The 26,233-nt window shown below is 39.3% G+C and overlaps 1 protein-coding gene across 12 annotated transcripts in view; it reads right to left on the bottom strand.

The window, feature by feature from the left end:
* The window catches only part of PCDH15 (protocadherin related 15), a 738,374-nt gene that overhangs the window by 13,140 nt on the left and 699,001 nt on the right, over window positions 1–26,233 (bottom strand). For 8 of the 12 annotated variants that reach the window (XM_040563492.1, XM_040563491.1, XM_040563494.1 and 5 more), the window contains 5 exons: window positions 21,465–21,641; window positions 14,905–15,123; window positions 12,029–12,037; window positions 10,998–11,108; window positions 4–5,920 (listed from right to left, as the gene is read on the bottom strand). In XM_040563492.1, the coding sequence (XP_040419426.1) occupies window positions 4,537–5,920; window positions 10,998–11,108; window positions 12,029–12,037; window positions 14,905–15,123; window positions 21,465–21,641 (1,900 nt within the window). In that variant the 3' untranslated portion in view covers window positions 4–4,536. Of the gene's footprint in view, window position 1; window positions 5,921–10,997; window positions 11,109–12,028; window positions 12,038–14,904; window positions 15,124–21,464; window positions 21,642–26,233 lie in introns of those variants that run through there. The other 4 variants (XM_040563501.1, XM_040563500.1, XM_040563502.1 and 1 more) reach the window with 2 other exon arrangements.

Here is a 26,233-nt window from a genome sequence, read left to right as displayed (position 1 = left end):
AGAAAAAGAAAAAAAAAAAGTATTAGTATACTTCTGCTAGACTGTATAAAGATGCATATTGCCATTCTTTCTGGAGAGATGAAAAGATAATGCGATTACTAGCAAGAAAAGAAATACATATCTACGATATAAAATATGTCTTTCTTTAGATTTGCTCTGCACATACAAATTATTGCATGAGAAAGGCCAGTGAGTCTTTGGGATCTTTTCTTGCTTTAGATTGCAAATGAATGAGAAGAAATCCCCAATCCCCACAAGCCAGAGAGCCAGTGCACCCAGTGCAACACAGCAAAGGGGAGCAGGGTAAATGCTGTGCTTGGTTTTTCCTTTCTCTCTCCAAGAGAGGCCCTGCCAAGTCACCTTCTCTGTTGTCTCAGACCTACAAACACCATCTACAGAGACTCTGTTATTTCACCTGAGTGTTTAAGCAGTGAACAGTTTCTCTACTGCTTCTGGACTTTCGTTATCCACAAAGGACTTGCTAGAAATTGGCCTGAAGCTTCTATTAGTAATTTAACACATTATTATTAAAATTACACATTTCCTAACACTTGCTCAGCAGGGGGGAGTTACATTATTTTAGCTATCTATGATTATTTTGCCACAGGCTTTGTACTGTTGGTCTCATTGGATTTTTTTTTTTGTTGTTTTAATTCATTTTCTTGGAGATATTCGCATTGCATGACAAATGCACTTACATCTATCAAGGTCTGTATTTTCACATTTTGTGCCAGAAAATTATAATGGTTTATACAGAACTAGCAAACACCAATTTGGTATTAAGGATAGGCATGGAATTTTTTAATTTTATTTTTAAGAAGGGAAGAATAAATGCTCAGAAGAATGCTGAGCTTAACCTACTACGCAGACAGCAGTCTAGGGAAATTCTTTAATTACACTTGGGTAAACAATAAAAAACAGAGTACAAGTCCTTATTATTCTTTACTATCATCATCTCTAAAATTTTCTATTAATATTCAACACATGGAATCGATTATCAGAATTACATTAATGCTGTTGCCCATATAATATGAAACTAATGAACAACTGAAATGAAGATTTATCATCACAAGACAATACGTGACTTTTCAAAGCCCACTTGAGCAACACTGTATTTAGTTTCCCTATCGCCTACAGCGATCTTCAGAAAAAGAAGGTCTTGTGTTGCAGAGAGGATAAGTAAGCCTATTAATCTTAATTGTTCTTGAGTAGTCATTGTATCACAGATTAAAATTGTAATATAAGGAATTCTAATTGAATTTGGAATTCAACTTTCTTAAAAATAGTACCACGCTGTGTTTTGAGAGATGCGTATGCTTTTCTTACAGTTTTATGTGGTCATGATTAGAAGAAAAAAAATAGCTAGACAAATAATGTCCATTCACTCAATACAGCACAAGGATCTCTATTCTGAGAAAAAGCCAAAGGTCAAAACATCATCATTTGTTTCCAGGAAGGAACTTAAAGCTCTCCACTGAGGAAAGAATTGCTTCTGGATAGACATTAGCAGCTAGACTTCACTGCAGTCAGAGAGAAATCTTCAATGCAAAAATGGAAAGTAAGAACATAATGCCTATGATGATGTAGGATAATATGGCACCTACTTATACACTTTTGGTGCTTAACATGACAGATGAAACAAGAATGAATTTACATGTACAAACACTGGCAACCTTCACAGGACTGTGCTGCTAACATGAGTTAAAGGAACTGTGATTTGCCTAAAGCAACTATTTTTCCAATTACTGGCATCCCACCAGGCATTTGCTATTTCATACTTTTTATCTGTTTTCACATTAAAAGTGTAAGAATCATAAAACCCAAATACTACAGATACTACGCAGTGGAGGCAACTGCTTATCAGTTTGCCACAACTCTTGAAATGGAGGTTTCCTGCAGTTCATAACTGGAATCTGAAGAGAAAAAGAACTTGGAGGGGAGATGAGTAGTGATACATTACTGCTTAATTTCAGCTTTGCAGACAGTTCAAAGGCAAGAAGAATTCTCCACAGATGCAATCTCTGCTCCTGCTCAGGACTCAACCCAGTCAAGCTGCTGGTAAAAGGACCAGGGCTATATCCAGGGTCACATCTGACAGTAATAAACCAAATTGGACAACCCAGACAACCCAAGGAGGGGTCAATAAGCTTGTATATGGTCAACATTTTGCCAAGTAGTGTATTGGTTGTCATACTTCCTAGTGCTGCAGAGCTCTAGTAGCACCCAGATATTTCAATGGGACAGAACCTCTCTAGCGTAGGTTAAAATACATGCTATTGGTATAGTTTCTTTCCCAGTCTAATCAATTTTATTTTTTTTTTAATAAGGGCTGTTCAAGAAACGAACTAAAGAACAAAGGTTGCATTAATTACAGACAAAAATAAATTAGGTTTCATAAACCCTCCAACTTAATAAGTGTTTAAAGAATGAGACAAGGTAGGTGCTCCTCATTAGTGAAGAGCTGATTATCATGACGCCCACAGACTCTTCTGAGAGTGATTGGATGAAATATTTAAAATGGAGTTTTTGTGTGACGTCCAACCTTTCTACCTAAGGAATGCTACAGATAATTGTAGCTGAATAAAATTTTTGAAGTTTATCTCCTGATTACTAAACACCTGCAACTCTACTGTATGACACTACACACTGCAAAATTATTTTGTATTTGTCTAGTATTTCACTAGTGATGTAGAGAACTACACAAAAGCATCTGTTACGCTTAGCACGATAACTTCTCATGCTCATCTGTGCACACTTTCAATTGTCCCACTGCCTCCACGCCTGGACCACAGGAGGTACACAGAAGGAGGTACACATGTAAGCCATCTTCCAATTCTGGCTCTTAAATCTTAAAGGTTTCTCTAATAGCTGCTAATCTTTGACAGTTTGCTGCTGGTGCTGCAGTTGCGCCACTCAGAGCCATTTAGCATGATGGGCAGCTAATCTACCTGTGTGAATCTCAAATTATATTGACTCTTACAGTAAAAATGCTGTGATGGATAATCATTCCCTGCACATGTTTGGGTACTGTTCCTAATCATTACCTGCCTTGGAACTACAATCTAGCCAAGGAGAGTGCAGGACTTCATTATGCATAGAAAAATTCTAATACATCGTCAAAACTTGCATGATGGAGATCATGAAGTTTGGCTCTGAGAAAAAAAAAAAAAGAAAGAGAAACTACCTTCAGCAGTTTCTGACTGAGGCATCCATACATGTCCTAACCGCAGATTAAAAAAAAATAAAAAAAAGGAAAAAGAAAAAAGAGAAAAAGCCAAGCACCACGGAAATGCTAAGTATCTCCAGACAGTCTGATAAATAATTACCTTTTTGCTCAGAATTATACGTTTGATATTTAACTGAATTTTAGTTTTTCTTCATTCTGTAATATATGCCTTTACCACTGCTTTTAAAAATTTTCATTTTAAACATGAATATTCTTTATTTTGGCAAAGAACTAAATGAAACTTGCAGGTTGAACCAAACTAACATTCATTTAAATGCCAAAATGCTTCTACTTACCGTTTGTTTCAAAGGACAAACTAATTGACATATTTAATGCAAAGGTCTGATTTAGATAACTGTGAGCAAAAAAGCCAGTAAGTAAATCCATATTACATGGATTTTTACAAGTACTTATAAACCATTCACTTAGTGACACTAATCAGAATGACTTTATTACATTTTAAGATAAGCAAGATGTATTAACTGAAGTTCATGGCAAATTAGCATCAAAGTTAGAGAGACGACATCAACATGAACATGCAAAATAAAAAAAATGCTTTGTACGTTAAATCATTTACAAAATAAAAACTTTAAACGTGCAGTTACAATATATATATAAAAAAAAAGCAATGGAAGGCATGTAAGTGACATGAGGGAAAACAGCCGGATTTACTGACAAATCAAGAGAAAAACCTTCTTCTGACTTAAGAGATGCAAATGTGAGCTGAAAGAAAGCAAGCCAGCATAACAGAGCACTGCGTCATCTCCCACGCAATAAAAAGATGAATAACTGTAATAACTCTGGCTCACTGTGCTGAGCCTGCTTACTATCGACACTTGCTTTCTTTGACATCCGATATTTGACAGTAAGATTCCTCCCAGGTGGTACATTTTATGGGCAAAGCAGGAGATTCCCATTACAGATGCAGAAAAATTGCTCTGCTTGGTGGTATTAGCTACAGTGAAGCTGCTTAACATAAAGCAGTATCAAGCCCTCTGTCACCTATGACTGATCCTTGGGTACAAATAGACAGTTTTCCCCAAGAATTTCTGGTAAAAAAAGACTAAGAACCAATGCCATAGAGCAGTACAATGTAGTGTTGAGAGAACCACTTGTAAAATTATACATTACAAATTTCTGAGGAAACAGGTAAGACAAAGTCTCAATTTTGGGATTAGGATTAAATAGTGATATACAGCGGAGAAAAGGAAAAAGTCTGAATTTCTGGAGAGTCTGAGGCAGATACCGTGTGCTGCATTAGAGTCATCTCACTCAAAATGTAACATGCCGAAAACATCCAAACGAAAACATTACAGTGCTGTCGACTGGGATGGAAAGCGTTTCTCAAGCTCCTCCACAACACAGCTCAAGCTGCCATTCTGCTGGTTGTGCTCAGCCACTGCCTCTGGAGTTGGCAGCTCTGGTGTTGCAACTGGTTTGAGCTTAGAAATGTGCTTGGGCAGAACGTGGTTTTTGTCTATTTGGCTGTACATGTTGGCCACGGACTTTTCAATTGCTGCTAAATTCTGAATGTTTTTAAGAATACCTTTCAGCTCCCTACGGGGAGGTGGCTCTGGCACTGGGGCCGGTGGCAGTACAGCTGGCTGTTTGGCAGGGGGTTTTGAATGCTTTGCAGGGGAGAGGTGCTGGGTGCTAAGAAGAGATGAAGAAAGAGACATGGGGGGCAGAGCTGGAGGATGTGGTGGCAACAGAGGAGGGGATGGAGGTGGAGGTGGCAGCAGTGGAGGTGGGGGTGGGGGAATTTTAGGTGGATCTGGAATGCTTTCTGCAACTTCTCCTTTGGTCTGAGGAGCTAGAAAACTTTGGCAAACTGATTTCTTTATCCTAAAAGACGGAGGAGTTGGCTTCCGAGTTGGTGGAGGAGAAAGTTCTTCAGGATAGTCGTGGTGAGTGATGATTACAGAGGGGACCGTGGAAGGCTCAGGCTCAACTACTTCAGCACAAGGTGTTGGAGAGGACAGAGGAGAAGAGCGAAGGCAAGGAGAAGCAACCACACTTTTAGGAGACTGCTCTAGCACGTTCTCTCTTTCTTGGAAACAGCTGCTGTGTGTTGGTGAACGGATGGATTTCACATCAGGAGATTTCACTTGCTTCATTTCCTGCAAAGCCTGCTGCTCAAATTGTCTTGCCTTCTCTTTTACAGTTAACTTGGGGCCATTTATTCTTTGAAACAGTGGACTGCTAAGATCATCTCTGCTAGGCTGATTTTCAGTTCCTTCATTCTCTGCTTTGAGTCTTTCCTGTTGCCACTGAATGGGGTCCATGATAACCGGCCTGCTCAGAGAACCAGGCACGTGTCTTTTGGTAACGTGAGCTGGTACCGTCCACGCACGGTGACTGCCTCCCAAGGAGGCATCTCTCAAGACTAAGTGCATAGGAGAAAGAGTATCTAGGGCATCGTTTCTTTTCCGTAGTAACCCAGCAGCAGCAGGACTCTGAGTGACACCTTCCACATACAATGGGTTTTGAGTAGTTAATGGGTTCTCATCAGATAAAAAAGTAATGTTACTTGAAGATTTGGGGAGATTATTGTTCAATGATCCATTGATATTAGATTGCTTGTGAGCCTCAATAGCACGGGAAGCAAAGCTGCTTATAACTCTCTGACGATCTCCTTCTTCTAAGACTGATTTTTTTCCCCTGCTTTGTTGGAAATGGTAGAGAAGAAAAAGACTTGAAAGAAAAGAAGATAATCACATGTAAGGAAACATGCATGGACATAGATTTTTATGAGAGAAAAAAAGAATTTGTGATATGAATCAGAGCCATAACAATACTTCCAGCAAACTACTACTACCCAACACACACACACAAAAATCTACTGGACTACTGGGCAAGACATTTACTTTCACGTATTCTTTAGGGGAGAATGACTTTAGGAGGAAGAGAAACTGTAAGATTTTAGCTACTCAGCAAGTCAAAAATTGTTGACTTCTTAAAAAGTGTAGATTTCAAAAGTATCAGGGTCAGTACTGTACCCTGTCTTCCAAGTGATACAAAACATCAATATTACGTACTATTGCTATACAGTTTCCCTGTGAGATAATATGGAATCACTGTATGTATACTGTTTGTATGTTTGTTTCCATCACTGACACAGCAGTGGCACTGTGCCATACAGTGCACAGCCAGCACAGGTTCACCTTAAAAATTCCTGTGAGTATTCTATTTTATAATAATTGTGCATCAAACCTCTGCAATTCTATAAAAATGTGTACAGTTAGGCAGCCTTTAAGTGTGACTGCATTGCCTATTGAGGAGTGGCCACAGGTCAGTTGTAAAACTAGAACTGCTCTCCAAGCCGACAGCCAGCCTGAAACCATGGCCACAGGGGCAGTCAGAGGTGCCCCAGGCACACCCGAAGCTCGGAGCTGCAAGGTGCAGGCCAGTGGGAGCAGAAGCCAGCCAGCTGAGATGCGTGTTGCACTCTGACCGTTCTGAGACTGATTTTTACAGGCTTTAATTCTTGCATTTATGATTCATCTATTGATGCAGAAGTATCTGTATGTGTACTGATTTCATCTCTGCATCATGTTAGCCAAGCGGAAAACCCTTGTAGTTAGATTACATTTAACTTCTAGTCTAAAAGCAGGATGTCTCACCATTTTCTAGAATTTACCTAACACCCCTGAGTGACTCATTAACCTACCTTCCTCAAAGACTTTTAATACCAAACACTACTGAGCAAGCTTTAAGATAATCAGTACTTTAAAAATCAGTATCCCCAAACTGCCTGCTAGAAAACAGTGCCCTTAGATCCCTATTTTAAATAATGCTTACCTGAGACTGAAAATGAACTTATTTCCCCCCAACTATGAAAAATTTAGGATATTGGCCAACTCCAGATACAGCTAAAAGTGAAGCACTTGATACTTTCAAAGAAATGATTCCCCCCTCATTCAGATGAGACTGCATCAAAATGCATTTCTATCACTGCCATATACAATTTTATTTTATTGTACCTAAACAGATCCCTGTCTAGTACAGAGATGCAAGAAAACAGTCCTAAAAATGATACCTACTCTATAAGCTCTGTGAAATTTTAAGTATATCTGAAAGACAAGCTATAGGGAAGAATATGATGGTGTAAGGGGACATTATGGTAGACTGGGGAGTAAAGGCAACATTAACATTACCGCTTTTGTGTAATTCAATTGGAACTTCACTGCCTTTGTCATTAGGTACTTTGCGAATACCCCATGCATTGAATGCCTCATTGAAAACCTTCCCCTTGCCTTAAGCAACTGCAGCTAAAACATAGCATGAGAGTAATGACATTTATACAAAAAATTACCACTAAAACTATTTTTAGAGTCTCTTCAGCTAACAGTTTTCCAAAAATTTCTGAGTTAAAAATTCTTATTTTTACAAAATTTGAGTCATACTCTTTTAACTTTTGAAAAAAAAAAAAAAGGAATAGTGGAAAAAAATAACAATATTTTCCATTTTGACATGAATGTTGGAAGAAGCTGTATTAGACCTCTTGGACAGATTGCTCCATTATGCAGATATTTTTTATTTCCTTTTTAAATTATTACTATTTTTTGACACCCCCTCTGCCCCTTTTTTTTATATATATTATAGATCTGAAAATATTACTCAATCTAAATTACTGGAAACTTAACCTCTAGTGGTTAAACATTCCATAAAAAAAATGGAAATGTAATTTAATAACTCATATGTAAAAATCCCCTGAATGTTAATACTAGAACACATTTGCTTTTTATTTTTTTTTCTTGTTTTGGCTGGGAGATGACTCACAGAGAGAAACTACATCCTCCCATTTGTCATAGGGACCCAGGAGGATCGAGAAGAACCACTGTACAGCATACAGGGCTCACTGTCCCATTTGTGAACCCTCCCAGCAAAGCCACAGAGGATTACATTAGTGAATAAACTCTTCCTCAGGCACTACAGTTCTCCAAAAATCATTATGCCTTTGGGCAGAACATAACCATACACTGTAGATAACTGTTCTAGTGTAGAGTTGGTATGAAAAATAATTGATTTCACACTAATAATAAACTAACTCTTCATTCTCAAGCAGCATACTTTAAGATTGGTCAAGCATCCTCCATCTATTTAGAGACGAGAGAAATAAATGATTCTGAACTTGAAGGACACCCTCCAGTAGAAAGCTCATGCAAGATGACATAACCTTTATGCTACTGGAATGGATTATTTCAAAAGCTTCTTAGCTCCTTCCTTGCTTCATATGAGCTCTCTCACAGATGAGGTTATCCTGAAATCTTCTTCTGTTTATGTATGGGTATTTTAATCAATGAGAAACTTTCAGCTCACCAGTATGAAGCCTATTTGTGTAAACTGAAAGATGAGTACCTGTCTAGCAAGGAATTACAAATAGCTGACTAAAAAAAGATTTTGCTTCCATCCAATTCTAATATTGTAAGTCCGTGACCAGAAAGCAAATCTCCTGTGTGCGCACTCAGGATTTTAAGGATTTTATTGTTTTAATTCTTTTTCACCTTAGTATGACTATTTGGCCTCAGAAATAATACCATTCAAGTTCAGCAATCATACTTCATCTCTACTTCCTACAAAAGGACAAAGAGGAATACAAGTATTGAAACTTCACAGTAAATGTCTTTCCTGTACTTGATCAATGGACAAATAAAAGATGAGTTTCAGATTGCAAGGTTTAATGGGAACTAAGGTAAGGAAAACTAGCATTTCTACTAGCTACGAATATTAAGACAATGAAATGAGCTTACTTACTGATGCCTATGTGTCCAGACAGAGAAAAATGAAAATTATGAGACAAGGTAGATTTAAAACTGAAGAGCTTAGTTTCACTTCATTTGCTATAAACACCAAATTAAGAACACAAGACACAAGGCAGTACTGCAAATGAAAGGACAACTACAGACAGGAAATATTTTACTAAACTTCATGTCAAAATTTAATAAAAGGTATTTCCTAAAGAGTAATTTCCTACATTATACCAGTGCCCTGATATCAAATAATTGATAGAAAGAATGTGTAATTTGTACTTATTTTTATTGAATTGTGTGTTTTTTTTAAATTTGTTTGTTTTTTAATCCTAAGGGTATTCATTTAACTTTTAAGGATTTTTACTCATAGATGTTTGATCAGTTCCTTAACATAGCTGTATGCAAAGACATCTGGGAGAAAGTATTCTAAATATGGGATCTTTTTTTGGTGCTATGAAAAACTATTATTTATCAAAATGAATATAAATCTAACCCTAAATTTCAATTTTGCAAATCTATAGATTAGCACCTACATGTTTCAGTGCTAAAAAGTAATATAAATAATAAAAATAATAAAAAAATATCTTTGCAGGTAAAATAACCCAGCATAATGAAGCTTGATCTGGCTTTAGCAGAATGTATTCATTCATTGGAGTACAAAGCGCAAATTCATCCATTGGGCCATCCAATTCCCACTGATAATCAGCTTTATATCACTGCCAGTAAAATCAGCAGAAGTCATTTGTTAGTTTCAGTAGGAATTTAGTAAATGCAAAAGAAATAGGAATTCTATCCAGCAGGGCATTTCACTGCATGCATAAGCGTACAGATGTGATCCCATTTGGTTTGCAGTCAAAGTGCTTACATTCAAAGATGTGACTATATGCTATTGTCAAACAGTTTTCTCCTCTCCTCCTGCCCCAGAAATAACACTTCACAAAGGCAAAAGGTATAGGAGGAAATCCAGCAGTTAGGAGAAGCTATTCTTGCTTCAAGTATAGCTCCTGTATCTACATAAGAAAGCTCAAGCTCTGGCATCATTTCAAGCACGGAGCCTGCTCTCAGATGGCTAAGAGGTAAAGCAGCAGTGACAGGCATTGTCACACCTCCTTACCATTTAATAAACTCAATCACGGCATCTGTAACATTTCAACACTCTGAACAAAACGAATAATGACTGAAAATACAGAAGTTGGAAGTCCTCAACAACACCAGTGGCTCCGTCTCCCTGCCTCCAAACATTATTATTGCTGTACTCTTCAGCGTTACCCATTTTTAAAATATAAACATTGATGAGTAAGTCTGGAAAGCTGATCAGCAACACCCTCTGCCCCACCCCCTCAGTACGGTACAAATATTAATTGGCTCTTCTCCACTGTAATGTTCTCATATTGAGAGTTAAATTGTTGTTGGAGTCCATAAATTTCAGATTTACAAAGGCATGAAAAGATAGGCATCTTTGCAATGTTATTATATTACAAGCATCTAATAGGTAAAAGACATATCAATTGAACTGCCAGTCGTTTCTCTATGTTGATAGTTCCTTTATGTTTAAATTTAATTTTCAAAATGGTTTTAATTTTAAAACGACAACAAGAAAAGAAAAAAAAAACAGAAGTTTTGGTGCAGCAATTTTATTAGATGTGTTTAGTCAGCAGCTTTGGAAAATGTTGGCCTGGATTTTTATAAAGGAGCCATCCTGGCTCCCCCTCTTAGCGATGGCCTGCTGTAGGCTCTAGAAAAAACATCCGGTTATGCCTTGCATTTTGCCAACTAAAAACCTGTTAAAGATTCCCCTGTGCATTAAGAGAAATCGCCGTTAGCAGGTTAAATGTTTATCTCCTTACAGAGAACTTCTATTTATTTTCCAGATGTTGGAGAACCCCAAGCAGCTGGAGAAACATCCCTTCATGAAGAAAAGCTTTTTTGACATTGACTGCTGGAAGTGGTATCCCTGCAAAGTGAATCATGGCTTCGGTCACTATCAATTATATTGATGTATTGCAAGGAACACTTACATGGTGCTGTCGCCAAGCTCTTCATAGAGGTTGTTGGCAGCGGTGCTGGCTGGTTTGCCTGCCGGTAGGGCCATCTGGATTCTTGCAGTCTTTGCGCACTCAGCCTGTCGCCTTCAGGAAGCCGTGCAGGGTGGAGAAATACACTCAAATTAGAAGCACTCTATACCCTAACATAAGCTGAAATGAAAAGTTTTCTATGTTTTTTTCCTGCAGTTTTCAGAACATTCCTGCCTCTCATCCTCAAAGAGAAGTAGTAACATGAGAATTTTTACCCATCTTTTGCACCTCCCCATTATTTGTTCTGTCCTAGGGGAATCTCGGCACCCACCCTGGACAGACACCTCCTGACCCCAGCACTGCCACTTTGCAGCAAGCACTTCCAGGCAATGGTGTACGCACTAGCTCTGACACTGCTCTCGTTAGCAGGTTTATTATACTGGCTGCCCAGGGATAACGGCAGAGAGAGTAAGCTCCTTTGACTATTTTATTCAAATGCCAAGAGACTATAATTTTAAATACAATAAACTCTGGCAAAGTTTAATTCATCACTTACAACTCCTTTCTCATTACAGTTGACTGCTAAATTTCAGCCTCAACATTTTTCCTAAGATTTTTTTTATGGATAAATTCACTGCAACAAAACAAAACAAACAGAAAGAAAAACCATACAACTCTATTTTCTACTTAGAAAATAAGAACTACGGTTCCTCATTTGCACCCCAGCCTGACATGCAGTTGCTTGCTTGAGGAATACCATACACGGATTAATATTTTTTCTGTCCTCTGCAGGAAACAGGCTATGTCCTGAACAGGGGTATCTTAAATGCATGTTAGCGTGCAATAAGAAAAGGCCCTGAGTGGCCATACATGTAACACTCGAAAGCCTTGCCATAAGGAATGTTCAGAAACAAACTGGAGTGCAGAAAGTAAGTCTCACTGACTTGTCAGTTACCCTTTTAAAACCGAACACGAGTAAGCCCTCAGAATTCCTATGCAAGCATTTAGAAACAAAGCAGAAAATAAATACTTACTCTTTGAATCTGTTTTGTTATGCAGAAAAAAGATGAGGAAATAAAATGGAAGGTTAAATTAATTCTGTTTGTAACAATTGTCCTAAACAGTGAAACTAATAGGAGTAATAAACTAGATGCTACTTAATTATTCCACACATAAAATTACAGAATTAATGACATGTTTAAAGAATCGTAATTTCCAGAGCTGAACAGTGAGTGTTTAGCTGCTATTTACAATACTCTTGAAACAATTCTGCAGTCGGTATAAGCATGAATTACAGCAGGGAAAATTGCTTTGGGCTTACAGAAAAAAAATCCCTGCCACACACACATACAGAAAAGAAAAAGACACAAAACCAGGATCTACCTTGTCATATTTCGTTAGCCAATAGACTATTAGAGATGTGTTTTTATAACTGCTTTCTCTCTTTAAAATGTTTTGAGAATGCTACAGAAAATGTCTTCAGTAGTGAAAGAGCATTATTTTCAGTTCCTATTAAGAAAACGACATTTTTTGTGATTAATAGTGTATTACTTATACTTAGCTTCTGGGGTTACATTGAATAGTGTATTTCTAAGACACTACATAATAGCAAGGAATAATGAGTTTCTGGCTTGTTTACAAAAGCCATAAATGTAGGCATTGAACTGCACTTTGACAGTGGTTATTTTATACTTAGAAGATAACTCATTTAATTTAAGTAGCACTTTTACAAAATTTAGTAAGTAAAATTAATCCTCTGAATGTTAACTTGATCATGGGTCTGGAAAGCACTGAAAAATGCACCTACTGCACATGAAAAGTTTTAACAGTGAGAAAATATTAAAAATTTCCATTATATGTGCTGTGATTATGACAGTTAATTTTATTATTTATTTAATGATAAAAATAATATAAAACAATGTATAATTTATATATTATAATCTCTACACACAAAGGCAGACTCGAGTACCTCCTTTGTCAGAGTGTTATCAGGAAAAATACTGAAGCTCCTTTCAAAGAGGAGGAAAAGGCTGCAATGCTGTTGCTATTTATTAACAGTAAAATGCCTTTTATTTTCTTTGGTCCTCTTCACTGATACCTTTTCCATAAAGGTATAGTTTAGATTGGTCTGCTCTGAATCCAACTCCAAGTTGTACTTCTAGACAACTAAAATATGATTTTTGATGAAGTTAGACAGATTCCTTAAAGCCCTTAAAAGACTGTTAGTCTCCTTTGATTATCTAACAGGCACCAAGGAGAAATATTGCTATTACCTTTCTTAGGGAACCAGGCCACTTGGATAATAAAAACAGTAACCACCAAGTAGTGGTAGGTTGGGCTGGTTCAGTAGTGTTTTACTGGAATCTAACAGCTAACTTTACATGTGAACAATAGACATAAAGCAGCTTTGAGATGTGCTGCCATCCCACTGGTATGAAGTTTGTCAAGCACTTCCAGACTTCTGTAAAAGATTTTCTGCTTTGACCCAAACTGTTTGGAGAAATTGGGGTGTAAACGCAGTCCAAAGAACCTGCAGTAGCCATTAGAAAATGGCTGTTCTTGCCTACTTTTCTGATGTCACCATGGAGAGTGCTTTCAGGCAGGCTACTATTTTGTCCGTGTAGGATAAGCTTTTCCAATGATGAATAACATATCACAGAATCAAAGAATCATCTAACGTAGTACTTTCCTAACTCCAAATGGCAGTGCAGAAAGCAAAAATGCAGCATTTAAATCCCACCTGGAATGCTGTATTATATTACACCTATTGCAGCATTCAAATTGTAAGTGCTCTACGGCAACACATGCACATCAGCTTGTCTGTGCCCTCTCCTCCCACAGACTGCTGCAACACTGCAGCGGGAGCCTGCAGAGGCGCTGCCACTTCACTGCCCTTGATGTAATGAAGGGAGCAGACAACAAAGCATTTCTCAAAAAGCAAACAAACGATCAAAAAAACAAATGAAAAAATCCACCATGGCTCTGGGAACCCCATCCTGCCTGGTCCTACAGAGCAAAGGTTTCCCACGATAAGGGCATATTTCACTCTATCTAGTTCAATGATTTTTAAATGGAGATAGAAGGTCATGGAGATACAGACGGATGTATGCACAAGTTGAATACAGCTTGTTACTGGGGAAGATGCACGGAGTTATTTAGGTTTTGGTTTTGCAATGATTGATAATTTTTTGCTCTGAACATGCATATGGAATTAGAAATCTTTCATAATAAGCTAAAGAATTTCTAGTGGACCTGAAACAGTCCATTTCATAGGAACTAGTTAGCGATGTTGATCCTTTAATTAGTGTACCAGCCCCATGACTTAAAACTCTTGAGTCTATGAAAGGTGAATGAAAATATCAAGCAGGTTCTTTCTGGTTATGCTGACTTGAATAGCACTAACATGGCACAAAATCAAATTTTCATTAAATATTTGCAATTAAGAAGCACACAGATAGAGAAAATATATAACTGAATATTTTAGGATTTAAACAAAAAAACAGTTGAGTCCTCCTCTTATTTTGACTGAGCTACGCAATTTGATCTTTGATTCACTTATTTAACCAGCACTATTTTCTTTATTTTTTATTTATTTTTTTGGCATGGAATTCAGTTTTAATCTACGCTTGCATTTCAGATGTCTGGCTTTTGATCTTGTTTCAGCATGACTTTCAGAACAGTTACTGCAACTCAACTTAAGAAAGAATAACAAGATGCACTTCCCGTGCACCTCCTCTTTCCATGCAAAGTCCCCATTAAGCCTTAACCAACTAGTGTGATGGGAGGGATGTTACAAGTATTTCCCTGTACGTAGACAGGCAATAAAGGAAAGTTTTCAAAGCAGCTCAGCTAAGAAATGTAGCATCCTTACTACAACATTGCTGTTACAAAAAGGAGTCAGAATACTTACTGTCTGTAGCTGACCATAACAATTAAAATAGCCGGCATACAGCAGAGGATGATAATGACAGCCAGAGCGAGGAGTGCACCTTCCGTGTAGCCTACGGCTTGTGCCTGCTTCTTGACATTCGCTACCACGTCCGGGGTGCGGATCTCCAGGATGCGTCCCCCCTGTCCCAGGTACGGCTGGAACTCTTTATTGATATCCAGCAGTTTGCCATCAAGGAACCTTCAGTGTCACAAAAGAAAACTATTACAGCCAACCTCATTAACTGTGTTTGAATTACTGCATAGTTGGGTTAATAACTATGCTCTGATAAAGCACATACCTCTCCTTTATGTGCTTAAGAATATCAGTAATTCCCCATAATCCCCATGTCAGTGATAACTCCAACGTACTTAATGCCAGAACACAGTTCAAACACTGAAAAGGGGCAGTGAGCTGAAGCTTATTCTCATTTCTAGGGGCAAAAAGTTCTCCATGCCATAGAGAACAGCATGGCCAACAGTTCGCTTTGTGCTTTCTCCTTCAGTGCAGAGGATTAACTAACCCTCCTGCACACACCCCTAAAGACTGGTCTGGCTGCAAGTTGAACTTGATGCTAAACTAGAGGCACCTAATTTTTAAAGGACTTTCCTTAGTTTCTTAGGGTAATGTTTTTGGTTGGTGATCCGTCCAGTTTGTTCCTTTTTAACCTTCCTCTCAATATTAAAAATAAGGTGATATGGAAAACTTTTATCTGGAAAAATTACTAAGATTAATAATCCTCTCCTCACATGGCTGCATCGATTTGGAACCTTATTCCTGCATCTGCTCTGCCTAGTTAGCCTCCATGTCTCTGCTATTTTCTTACAACCTAGTGGTAATACTATGTACTGAATTATTTGAATAAGACTTCTAACTCTCCTTCCTAAGGACTTCTCAAGGATGGCAACATGAAAACACCAAGGGACAATGATAAGATGAACTCATCTCAAGTGGGAGTGAACATCTGAGTTGTTGATCTCTTAAAAGATGGCACAGCATGTTGTTTTTTTTCACTGGCTTCAAGCTATTTTAGAGCAAACTCTCCATTAGTGATTTTTTTTTAGGTGGAACCTGTAGCAACATTCCTGAAAGATACAGAATTGCAAGGTGGAGGAGAATAAAATTTTAGAAAATAATCTTGTTTCCTTCAAGACTTTTTTTTTAAATAAAATGAAGTTTACCTCTTCTGGCGTTTCACACCTCTACTAAAAGGAAAAGCACTAACTGCAAATAATAAGTTTTCGTTTAAACTTCACAGGTTATCTGAACACTGCCAGATACCAGAACAATCTTGACTAATGGTAATAATTACAGGAGCAATATGGTATCAAAAAGATACTGGTATTAAGTAGGCCTACCAGACACACAGTTAAGACAGTTAAATCCTATGGCAAAAGTGGGGTATTAGCTAGTTGGGAACTCTTGTCACTGCTTGTAACCTACAGTGATGTCTATCTTCCATTTAACTTCAGATTTTGTGCATCACTAGGAGAGGACTTTGAAGAAGAGTTACGAAGCAAAGGACTAGAACAGTCCCTGAAAGAGCAAATGTGGTGGAAGAAGTTCAGTATGTGATCTGATAATTGGCAGTTTCAAGAGAAGCAGCTAAATGTAATCCTAATCAAGTTATCTTATTTCCCATATAACTGAAAATACTCTCCCATGTGACTTTGACAAAAAAAAAAAAAAAAAGCAGAAATTTGCCTTTGGGGTTGTTTAGGCCAGGGCTGTAATTTCCAAAGGAAAAGAAAAATTGTTGGATCACTTTGGAAGTGAGGGCTGACTCTTTCACAAGCTGCCAAGTAGTCTCCTTGAACTCTAGCCGTAAAGACCACAGTGGGAGGCACCCACTCGGATGGACAAGGATCCTGCTGGCTCTAAGCTATAGCAAAATCCCCACTCTGTCCATGTACACAGGTTTTCCTAGAAATTGCTGTGAAAAGCACAGATTTAAAAAAAAAAAAAAAAAAGACCAACACAACAAAAAAAAATATTCTGAAACAATTTCTGCATATTAACTCCGGATGTCTAAAAGAAGTCTGAAATAGCTTTTATTTCATTTGGATGATCACAAGACAAATTACACTCCTAAAAGACCACTTCTTAAAGGCTGTTCATTTCTTAGAATTGATTTCCTCTCAGACAAATTCATTTACTGATAAATTCTCATAGCATTTGTTCATCCCCACTTTTTTCTAACTTCGGAGAGGACACACTCTGATCTGTGTGTGTAATCTATCAGCTGGATCTCCTGACACGCAGAGCAACCATCCCAAATGGCGAAATGCTGGGTACCAGTTCTGTGATACCAGCTTCAAAGAGGAGCAGTGACTACTCACAGACTTGCAGTCTCACAAAACCAACCCAAAGCATTTTGAAGAACTGTTTCCCTTTGTACTGCTGTGCTCTACTAATATTCACAACTGATTCCTCGATTTCTTCTACAAAGCATTTTCTGGGTAATTAAGCAAAAATCCCTTTTCTCTGCCTGAAGACCCGCAATGATGGTTTGCAAGATTATAAACCGAGCACAAATGGATCTCTAATTCTTTTGTTGTACACTAGGTGTCACTGCTGCACGTTACACATCCTTTTAGCTGGCCAAAGACGTCATTTCAGCTAGGACAGCATTAAATCTCTGCAAGATTTTAAAAGTCTCTCTTAAAAATTCTGTTAGCATTTTCTTGACAAACCCTGTTTTACAAGGTTCGTAACTCAACTGTTCACGTCCTACTCCATGATGAAACATGATACATTGTGCAAAAGATTCAGACGGGCAAAGTATTTTATTTTTAATGGTGGACATTTTCCACCTAATATATGCAGGACAAATTTTCTAGATTCAACTTTTTTATGCTCTAATAAATCGAACCTTCTTTCATATAAAAGATTAAGAAAAACGAGGCTGATCATTTCAGTCTGTAGTATTTTCTAAGAGGCCTCAAAGCCTTATAGGAGTTTGGCATAAAGGGAGGAAATATCAAAGCAGTTACTATTCACACATTTTTTGGTCTAACAAGACAGGTTCCTGGTTAATAAAGATGTCAGGTAATCAGATGTAAGAGTCCTAAGGAGAAGTATGAATCTCTCACTGCATATCAGTCTTACAGAGTACAGGACAGGGAAAAATCAGCATCTCTTGAGAGAGACATAGATTTTCCCCGGCTGGCAATGAGGAACGCAGGGCAGCTGTTTTACTGATGATTTCTAAACCACGTTTTTGTCTTCCACCCATTTTGCCTGAATACAAATATGTGGGATTAGGCTACATGTTTGGGACTTCTGGACATGAGGCCTTCTGGACATGAGGACCTGTTCAAAATAGCCTGGTGGTGAGCATGGCATGTCCTGTGCATGCACATTGGCATTACTCCAGCACAACCAGAGCACGCTGCAGTTCTTCTGTCTCCTCCTTTCACTTACTTTCCTTATTACTAAATTAAGTTTTTAAAATTGGAGGCCCATCTCTGACTTTGCAACCTTTCTCCCATCATATCCAGTCTCCTAATTGAAGCCTCTGCCAATTAATCTATTTTCTGCTAAGATCCTTAGCAGATTCCTGGCTGGCAGAAGGATGTTTGTGGTTCTTGCCAATCCCTTCCCAATGAGGACACCACCACTGCCGTGTGTCCTGTAATCCCTCTAAGGATCTAAATTCCAGGAAAGATGGTCACAGAAGGGTTTTATTTTTAGATTTGAGCTGAGTCAAATCTCTTGAGGCTGCCAGTGAAAATTTGTTAACTTCAGATATCATGCTATAAAACTCTTGTTTCATTTCTCTCCTTTACTTTTAGTAAGCTGACCCTTACTCATCTCTACCCTAAAGCCAGGGAAGCATTCCCCAAGATTGTGCTGATTTACATATTTAAAAGCTTTTGAAGAGAGGGCAGAGAAAAAATAATAATAATAATAAAATGATAAAAAAAACCACCAGCAGGCACATGGAGCATTCTAATGAGATTGCTTCTAAGTTGATAATATCCCATACATTTTCAAATCAGAGGAATGAATAACGTTCCATTCGAGCTGGAAAATTTGCCTTTAACCTATCTTAACTCTATTCTGTGTATTCCACTGGACACACAAACATCCCCAAAGACACTCCTACATTCTCAATGGGCACCAAAATAAAAGGGACGCATTTTCTGTCCGTGAAGAGAGTCTGCAACAGGAAAATATCTTTCTTAGGGACCTGAAAGAACGAACTGCCTCCATGCAGAGACACTAGCTCACTTTCTTATTCCAATACTAGAGTTGCAGAGTGCTTTTTCCAAAGAGAGGAAGGAACAAAAGGGTGACAGAGGATTTTCAACTGTCATCATGGTCACATAAGTTTTTTGAACCTGGGCAGCACAGAATAACGTCTTTTTGACCTTGAGTATTTCTAACGGGATCCCACCTCAGCCATACTCTAAACTGGAAGAAAACCCAGCCCTCAATGGATTTACAAACTGTGGAAGTGGAGAAATAACAAGTAGGACAAATTGCTACCAAAAATGAAGACACTCCATTCTGGGAACTGGCAGTAGACAAGTGTACACAAACTCCCAATGCATTGCTTAGACTGAAAAAGACTTTATGACCCTGGAGATGCCTACAAACAAAAAAATATGGTCAGCAGAAGGAAGGAGGCTATCTTGCCTCTTTATTTGCCACTGCTTTGAAAACTACCTCTGCTAAACTGCGTCAGATTTTTATACTGCTAGTTCAGAGAGAGATGCTGCAAGACTGGAGAGGGTCCAGAGAGACTAAGTGATTAAAAAACTTAAAACATTTCTCAGAGCGCAGAGCACAAAGAACTTGCCAAAAAAGAAAAAAGAAAATTAAGAGGATGATGCGATCATAATCTTAGGCTTTGGGGGGAACGAGAAATTAAAATTAAAAGCACCAATTGTGTGCTTCAATCTAGCACCCAGAGTTATAGCAAAACACAATGACAATGTATTTAATTTTTTTTTTTAAAGTCTACTTTTTGACAGTAAAAATAATTACCACTGCAGTAACACCATGAAGGTTGTAGTTGATTGGATTTTCTCCAACAGTTCCTTTGCTGAAAGACGTGCTCAAAGCAGAATTAATTCTGGGAATTCCTGTGATCTTTATTATACCAGGTCAGACTGATCACAGTGATCTTTTCCAACCTATAAACTCTGAATATATGCAGAGATTTAGTATGCTATAATTCATCTGTACTAAATTAAGAGCTCGGGAGAACAAGCCCTTTTTCAATCATAGTTCACTGAGATGGCTCACAGCCATTTACTTAACAGGCTGCTGACTGACATGCTGCTTTATGCCATCATTGAGCAGTCTGGTCTAGTTTTCACTGAGATAAAAAGCAAATGCATAGGTGAAACTCATGCAAAAACAAACCAAAAGATAGTGTCTGCTTTAGAGGAAGAACTTGATTACCATTTTCCCTGTTTTGATACATATGCAGAATGCTGAAACAAAAATACAGTTCCTAACAAGATGGTTCTGTGACCGTGTTGATACCCTGGCAGTTGAATGGGTTGAAATACTGATTTTGTAACAAAACCTACTTGCCCCTAGTGATAACTCAGAAAAAAAAAAATAATGCAAAGAGATTATATTAATTTTGTTTTCCTTACCTATGTAACCTCTGGCTTCTCCAAGTTTTTTTTTCCAAGCAGGCGGAGAACAGAGCTGCATGTCAGCACGGTGTCCCCCGGGAGCTCTGCTAAGGTGCAGAACCCCGGGCAGGGGGGCACCCTATCAAACCTGCCACAGGGACAAGAGCTGGCCCCACCACAGTCAACATGCTGTGAGCACAAACCCATCAGTAAAAAGCCTCTTGTTTTTTATGCAACACTGGAACTTAACTGCAACTTTGGAAATAGATCGAAAAGACAAAATAACATCAAATTGTGTATGTAGGTGGTCTGTCTACTGAGTCTCCCCATCTCTAACAGCTGATGGGATGTCCGCATGCAGATCTGTCTGCCCAGCCCACTGGGGACCTGTGAGCACTGCTGATTTCCTGCATGTAGATGCACACCCTGGTCATGTCCTGATGGCTGTGCTTTGGACCAGGTACACACCACCTCTTTTCTTTTCCTGTCCCTTCCCTTCTCTCTTTTCTTCTCCTTTGGTTTCTACAAATAAAAGAATGAAGGAGATACGCTCCCAACAGAAACTGCAGAAAGCCTGAAGGTCAATAACTGGAGCACCAAAGCCCTTGCCTGGAGATCACCAAGCAGTTTTGGTACATAGAAAGTAAATTCCTTCAGAGAATTTAAACTGCAAGCTGCTCTCCAGAGTGAAGCAAATGTATCGCAAGCTCTCATGGGGCAAGGTCTACACCACGCATGCTGGGGCCATTCACTTCAGGGGAATGGACTGAACCTAGTAAGAAGTAAACTCCCAAGCTGCATGTAGTGTAGATGTAGGTGTTGTACACCAGCTGCTTCAATAGATTTTTTCTGTTCCCATTGTGTTGAACCACTAACTAACAGCGACAGACCCACAGGCTTCAAAACTTTCCTTAGAAGTATAAGAAGAGTGACAAATAATATACTCACTTAAAAAGTTCGTTCCTCATTATAGCTCGATTTGTTTGCGGGTCGATCGCATAGACCATGAGGTCAGACTTTGTATAATCCTCTTCAGAGTACCCGTCCCCAAACCTCCGTGCACCAATGGATTCCACCACGACTGTCGCACCTGGAATCTGATCCTGGACATAGCGTTCCAAAATCCTGAAAATGAGATGGCGCCAGAAAGCTGCAGTGATTTATTTGTGCTGATCGAGACCGACAGCCTGAACGAGATACTAACAGACAAAAACCACTGGCTTAGAGCTTTTTGGAAACCTCCACTCCAATATGGACTCTTAAATGCTTAACTCTTGGGAAAGCCTTAGCAGTGTTAGGAGCGGTCATCAGAAACAGTGTCCTTAAGTCTGGATCTTTGTATTTACGACATCAGTTGAGTTTTAAATGGCTCATGGGAAACACCAACTATATTTCAAGAAAAAAAAAAAAAAAAACTGTCATCCTTTTATTAAGCTGTATGATTTCATAATCCTTCAGTTCCAGCATTACACAGGGTGCAGACAATAAATTTTCACCCTCAGAAACAACAATTTCAACCATTTTCTGTGGGATATTTCATCTGGCCCTTTAACATAGCACCTGATACTTCGGAGGGCATGAATAAGTTTTATAGCTGTAAGAAACTTGGAATATCAGGCTGACAGGTTTACCACAGAACAAATATAATAAAATGCAGAAGTTATACAAGCAAAAGAAAGATGGGTTGATAGAATTTAGAGGCAGCTATGCCTGAGATAACAAGGGCATAATGACAATAAGCCAAAACAAATCTATCCCTTTTCCAAAGAGAAGGACTCATTACAAGCTGCCTTTCTATACTCTACACTCTGCAGATACGTATATGAATAACAGTATGTCAATACAAGAGAACAATACAATTCTGGGGACATAGAACCTGTTAGAAAAGATGACATTTACAGTTTTATTTATTTATACGTTATAATTCTTGATGATTAATCAAACTTTTTCTTTTTTTTTTTTCTGACTATTGAACATCCACAAACTTCTTAGTATGTGCTTTTGAAAGTAATTTTTCTGCAGCTTTCCATGAAGAACCGTTTATGGGATTAGTCATAAAATGTGGTCTGACTCCTAAAATATTCGAAAAAGGCAAAGTTACAATGGACATTTGCAGAATGTCCCTCTGAACAAAAAAATAGGCAGAGTCATGCTTGTGCCCAGATGAATTGCCTTCAGTGTGTCTGCAAAAGCAACAAATCAATGGGGCAAGGACATCACTGAGCACCTAAGGAGTTTCTGCACAGACACAGGCACAACCTGAGCCTCAGACATGGGGAGCTACAGGGAAGTTATCAGTATAACTCACTACTGCTCTAACAAACAACTTTAGAAAGAACAGTACCTTACCACAGTTAAAAATATATTTATTATTTCCTCCCTCCCTGTCTGATCCCCTACTCCATTGGGACCCATAAAATTTGCTGAGCTCCTGTAGCAGACTGCTTCTATGCATCTGCACCGCTGTGTATCCAACAAAGAGATGTAGCGCTCAACAGCTCAGCTGTATGCAGTTCAAATCCTGCAGGCACCAGGCAGAACTGGTACAACCATCAGGACCGGCTGGGGCTGACAGGAGGGGTGGTGGGGAGCCGAACTCTGGCCAGAACGGATGGAGCCCGATGGAGAACAGAGAGTGGTTTACATGGTGACATCAGATGAGTCCGTCAGGCAAGAGCAGAACACATCCCAGGGAAAACAGGAAAACTACCTCTGCCCACAGACTGGCTAACATGGGGAGGTTTACAAACTGGGACTCAGAAGGGTTGCCTGTAGACAGTTCTGTAAACAAGGGCATAAAACCTAATATCGTCGGTACTGAATACAAGGACAAGGAATATGCAGAAATAAACAAGAGAAGCTGGAAGTCTAATAACTCCATCAGAACTATTAGGTATTACAAATATATTTGAAATATATTATTTGAATTTGTAATAAGCTTTGTATTACAATACAAAGCAGTATTGCCATCTCGTGATTTTTCATGATCACTGATTCACATTTATCCACCTCGTTACTCTGCTCTGTATGTGACAATTTAGCATACCCTTAAAATAGAGGCATGTCTCTAAGATTTTGAAAAATCCAAGTTTGTCAGACCCAGGCCTTAGTCTCTCTGTACATAGTGAATATACACTGTCAGAGCAAAGCCATTTTTGTAGAAATAGCAAGAAGTAGACTGGCTGACACACTGCTAGTTGACCAGTGGCCTGTTGCACTCCTGCTGCTTACTGCTATGGCAAACTCTGCTCATCTCTGAGCAAAGCCTTACGTCAATACAAGCTGCCTTTAGAAAGCTTTTATAATGCACGTGGATTCACACAGACCAAGTACGTAAATCGTTAACCTCCCTCATTAGTATAGAATCACCTTCTGATACTGCAGGGGAGTTTCCTTTTGCTTCCTTGCACAGAACTACTATTTTGCCCACTACACAAATGGTCTGTAAGGTTGGGCAGTTACAATGCAAGGTCACTTTCAGCAGAACTTGGTAACAACACTCCCTTTTCTCAGAAATTCCTGGCATCGCTTCTGCTGGAGTTTGTTGGCAATTGGAAAAAGTGAAGGACAAATACCATACTGCTATCAGACCATCAGGAATGGGTACGCTGCAGCAGCTGGCTTTAACTGACATTGCAAGACACATCACAAAGTACGGTGGAGTGTCAGTAGGACTTCATTTGAAACAAAAATTTCGTGTCTTGGTTGAAATATATAATAAATGCACTGAAGACTGAAAAGCAGCAATTAAAGAATGCACTTAAAGACAGGGCAGTTCCCTGTGAAGCTATTTTAAAAGTCATTCACTTGAACTTGTAATACTGAAAAACCCTACTAAATGTGGCTGCCTGCACGTAATACTTGACAGAAAACCAATTTTTAAAAAGCTTCCTTTAAGTAACAACAGCATTTGCAGTTACACTGTATTTATTAGCAAAAGTCAGCCTAAAATTCCTCTCGTTAATGCAATGAGAGTAGTTATCATCCCCCAACAGTGGTGTACATGAGCACTAGGACCAGAACTTAAGCAGCAATGGTGCCTTCCTACTGCTCCAATGCCAGTTAGCTCTGCAGACATAACGCAATTAGCAGAAACACCTCCTAGTGCATCTTCATTCCTCCTGCTTTCTGAATTCCCATCAGCAATACAAATGGAGTGAAATGAAGGATGAGAGGATTTTCACTATCACTGAGGACACAATGTGGCTCTAAATATTCTGAAAACTCATATACTTTTTTTTCCCCATCTTTAGATGCAAGAGAAAGACAAAAGTAAAAACACCCAACCCCACAAAACCAAACCGCAGGGGTGTTGGTTCACTGTGCAGCATTCTGCTTCCCAGAACGCTGCAGAAACCAGGAAACCAGGAAACCAAAGCCTGAAGGCTGGGATGCAGCAGCTCGCTCCGTAAGCACCGTGCCCACGAGCAGGGCTGACGCACCATGCTGCCAGGCAGGATGAGCCTCCCGTGCCCAATCCAGGCAGAGAAGACCCCCGCCGAGCACAAGATTACGTTGTGGGGTCAGCCTGGCATCATGGCACCGTGCTGCTTTCTCCCCACAGCTGCAAGGATCCAGCACGCCAGACGCGCCCCTGCACGGAAGAGATCCTGACATGAGGCCTGCTACTGAGAAAGACACAAAGAACAAGCACATGTAAGGCTCACTTGGAAACTTCTTTGAAAACCAGTGTGAAGGTCCACACAAATTGGTTAATTCACCTCAAAACGTGAGATACGGAGCCAGCCACATGAAAGCCCAGCAGCAACGGGAACTCTACGAGGCTCTACAGGGTACAACAGCAGCCAGGTTCAGCGGCTCTCCACTGTCCCTGGCAGAGATGCACGAATGGCCCAAAAGCACCACAACATCCCGGTAGGTTTATGCCCCTGAGCTGGACTGCTCAGCTGTATGCGTACCCGCGGAATCAGCACACAAGCAAAAGAAACTATTCAGTCTGCAAAACATCTAAGACTTTTGCTCATACCCGAATTTAATCAGGGCGCAAATTTCTTAGCAGAAAATTCTACAAAAAAACCCACAATGTTTCAGTTCTCTGGCAATTTGACAGCCTGCTGTGTTTATGGAGTTTCTGGAGCACATCAAAATTATTTAAGAAATGAAAATTTGTCTTTCACTCAGGACTCAGAAATAACAGATACCATGGACTTTGAGATGCATGTGTTGATGTGTGCAACTTTTGTCTCCTGCACTGAAAATCCTAGCTCCCCAGAACCGCTTCCAAATCCTAACAAATCCAAATTCTAGGTATTTGGAAGTGTAAGCAAATTCAGCAACAATGGACAGCAGAGAGCAGTCAGCTCTGCCAGTGCACATTAATACACACTTTCAAGTGTTTCACACCTGAGTGTACTCTCCCAGTTTTGCTTGACTTCAGCCAAATTCTGGTTGTGGTGAGTTTTTGCAGGGTTAGTACCGGGCAGCTAACCAGTTAGATATTTTCAGCTGCACTTTCAGGAACAGACAGGGCCTGTTCTGGCCTTGCTGCGCAGCTGCTCACGGCTTTGCAGGGTGAGGCAGGCGGACCCCAGCCGCTGCCCCCTTCTCGCAGCACCAGCACCAGCCTGCAGCCCGGCCACGGTACCTCTGGGGTGGTGCAGAGCTGTCCTGAGCCTGCCCGCACTGCTCGAAACCCTCCCTGATCAGCTCCATCAGCACTCGGCCTCTTTTTGCAGTTATGTAGAATAAAAAAGCTG

Source organism: Cygnus olor, chromosome 7 (genome assembly GCF_009769625.2).
Source record: "Cygnus olor isolate bCygOlo1 chromosome 7, bCygOlo1.pri.v2, whole genome shotgun sequence".
NCBI classification, from domain to species: domain Eukaryota; kingdom Metazoa; phylum Chordata; class Aves; order Anseriformes; family Anatidae; genus Cygnus; species Cygnus olor.
The sequence above is the reverse complement of the archived record's forward strand: the minus strand, read 5'-3'. Positions and strand labels throughout refer to the sequence as shown.